This window comes from Sardina pilchardus, chromosome 18 (assembly GCF_963854185.1).
Source record: "Sardina pilchardus chromosome 18, fSarPil1.1, whole genome shotgun sequence".
Lineage (NCBI taxonomy): Eukaryota > Metazoa > Chordata > Actinopteri > Clupeiformes > Clupeidae > Sardina > Sardina pilchardus.
In genome coordinates this window covers 2,437,222-2,439,721 of record NC_085011.1, presented here as the reverse complement: position 1 = coordinate 2,439,721, position 2,500 = coordinate 2,437,222, and the positions used below count along the sequence as shown (strand labels likewise).

General features: G+C 46.6%; 1 protein-coding gene across 1 annotated transcript in view; it reads right to left on the bottom strand.

The window, feature by feature from the left end:
* hspa12a (heat shock protein 12A) overlaps nucleotides 1-2,500 on the bottom strand; it is a 69,754-nt gene that overhangs the window by 40,343 nt on the left and 26,911 nt on the right. Inside the window, exons 2-3 of the mRNA XM_062518899.1 lie at nucleotides 1,504-1,580; nucleotides 1,098-1,222 (exon numbers count right to left, since the gene is read on the bottom strand). Coding sequence (XP_062374883.1) covers nucleotides 1,098-1,222; nucleotides 1,504-1,580 — 202 coding nt within the window. The remainder of the gene's footprint in view (nucleotides 1-1,097; nucleotides 1,223-1,503; nucleotides 1,581-2,500) is intronic.

Sequence of the window (2,500 nt, the reverse complement as noted above, 5' to 3'; positions counted from 1 at the left end):
AGCAGCCACACACACACACACATACACACACACACACTGCTCACCGCTCTTAATCTTTCTTTCATTGCACAATGTGTCTGATATCAGATATCTTTTATATATATTTTAGATCACATACCACAATACAATAACAATGACACATACCCATACCCTTCCTATACCCTACCCCTACCCTACACAACCCTATACCCCTACCCCTAACATATCCATACCCCTAAACCCTAACTCCTACCCATACTCTACCCCTATCCCTACCCTATACCCCTACCCCTAACATACCCTATACCCCTACCCCTAACATACCCATACCCTTCCCATACCCTATACCCCTACCCCTACCCTACACTACCCTATACCCCTACCCTATACCACCCTATACCCCTAACATACCCATACCCTTCCTATACCCTATACCACCCTATACCCCTACCCCTAACATACCCATACCCTTCCTATACCCTACCCCTACCCTATACCACCCTATACCCCTACCCCTAACATACCCATACCCTTCCTATACCCTACCCCTACCCTATACCACCCTATACCCTACCCCTAACATACCCATAGCCCTAACCCCTAACATACTCATAGCCCTAAACCCTAACCCCTACCCATACTCTACCCCTATCCCTACCCTATGCCCCTACCCCAACTCTACCTTCCCCCTAACATACCCCTACCCCTACCCATACCCTATCCCTACTCTACCCCTATCCCTACCCTATGCCCCTACCCCAACTCTACCTACCCCTAACATACCCCTACCCCTACCCATACCCTATCCCTACTCTACCCCTATCCCTACCCTATGCCCCTACCCCAACTCTACCTACCCCTAACATACCCCTACCCCTACCCATACCCTATCCCTACTCTACCCCTATCCCTACCTATACCCTACCCCTAACATACTCCTAACATACTCCTATCCTACCCCTACTCTACCCATACCCCTACCCCTACTCTACCCCTACCCCTACTCTGCCCCTACCCCTACTCTACCCCTACCCCTTCTCGACCCCTACTCTACCCATACCCCTACCCATACCCCTACTCTACCCTTACTCTACCCAGTCCCAGTCCCAGTGTCTCACCTCATGGTGTGGATGCACTCGGGCTCTTTGGAGAAGGCGTATGCGTAGCCACTGGACGTGGTGCCGAAGTCGATGGCCACCACCACTGTGAAGGACGGTCCCGAAGGGGTCTCATCAGTGTCCTGCTGCTGGACGCACGCACACACACACACACACACACACACACACACACACACACACACACACACACACATAAATGCACATGGTTATTTCAAAGTTCACCAATTTTAGTTGGCAGCCTAGTTTGTGTGTAATTTTTGCGTTTTGGGAAGGCATCCTTGGTCTATTATCATATCTCTACATACCAATGTCTCTACATTATTTTGACCACTCCATAGCTTAGTTAGCACTCAACAGTGCCTCTGGGAGATGTAGTCCTGAGGTCAGTCACTTCCTGATTGCTCACCTGAATATGGGTGGGGGAGAGGGGGGTGATCCCAGGGTCTCCCATGCTCTTAGCTGGAGATGGAGCCGCCATTGCATCTGTGGACAGAGAACACGTGTTAGCCACATCACCATTTATACTGTATTATATGCTAGCGTATAGCAGCTAATACTATTAGCCGCCATTGGATCTGTGGACAGAGAACACGTGTTAGCCACATCACCATTTATACTGTATTATATGCTAGCGTATAGCAGCTAATACTATTAGCCGCCATTGGATCTGTGGATAGAGAACACGTGTTAGCCACATCACCATTTATACTGTATTATATGCTAGCGTATAGCAGCTAATACTATTAGCCGCCATTGGATCTGTGGATAGAGAACACGTGTTAGCCACATCACCATTTATACTGTATTATATGCTAGCGTATAGCAGCTAATACTATTAGCCGCCATTGGATCTGTGGATAGAGAACACGTGTTAGCCACATCACCATTTATACTGTATTATATGCTAGCGTATAGCAGCTAATACTATTAGCCGCCATTGGATCTGTGGATAGAGAACACGTGTTAGCCACATCACCATTTATACTGTATTATATGCTAGCGTATAGCAGCTAATACTATTAGCTGCCATTACATCTGTGGTTATACTGTATTATATGCTAGCGTATAGCAGCTAATACTATTAGCCGCCATTAGATCTGTGGATAGAGAACACGTGTTAGCCACATCACCATTTATACCGTATTATATCTAGCGCATTACATCTGTGGTTATACTGTAATATATGCTAGCATATAGCAGCTAATACTATTAGCTGCCATTACATCTGTGGTTATACTGTAATATATGCTAGCATATAGCAGCTAATATCATTAGCTCACCACTGCGTGTGGCAGAGAAGATGGTTTAGTAGATACATCACCAGCCGTGTACACAATGTACACAATGCTCCATCAAGACAGCAGCAAAAAGTCAACTAACCTCCATATCTTAGCAGAGTACAC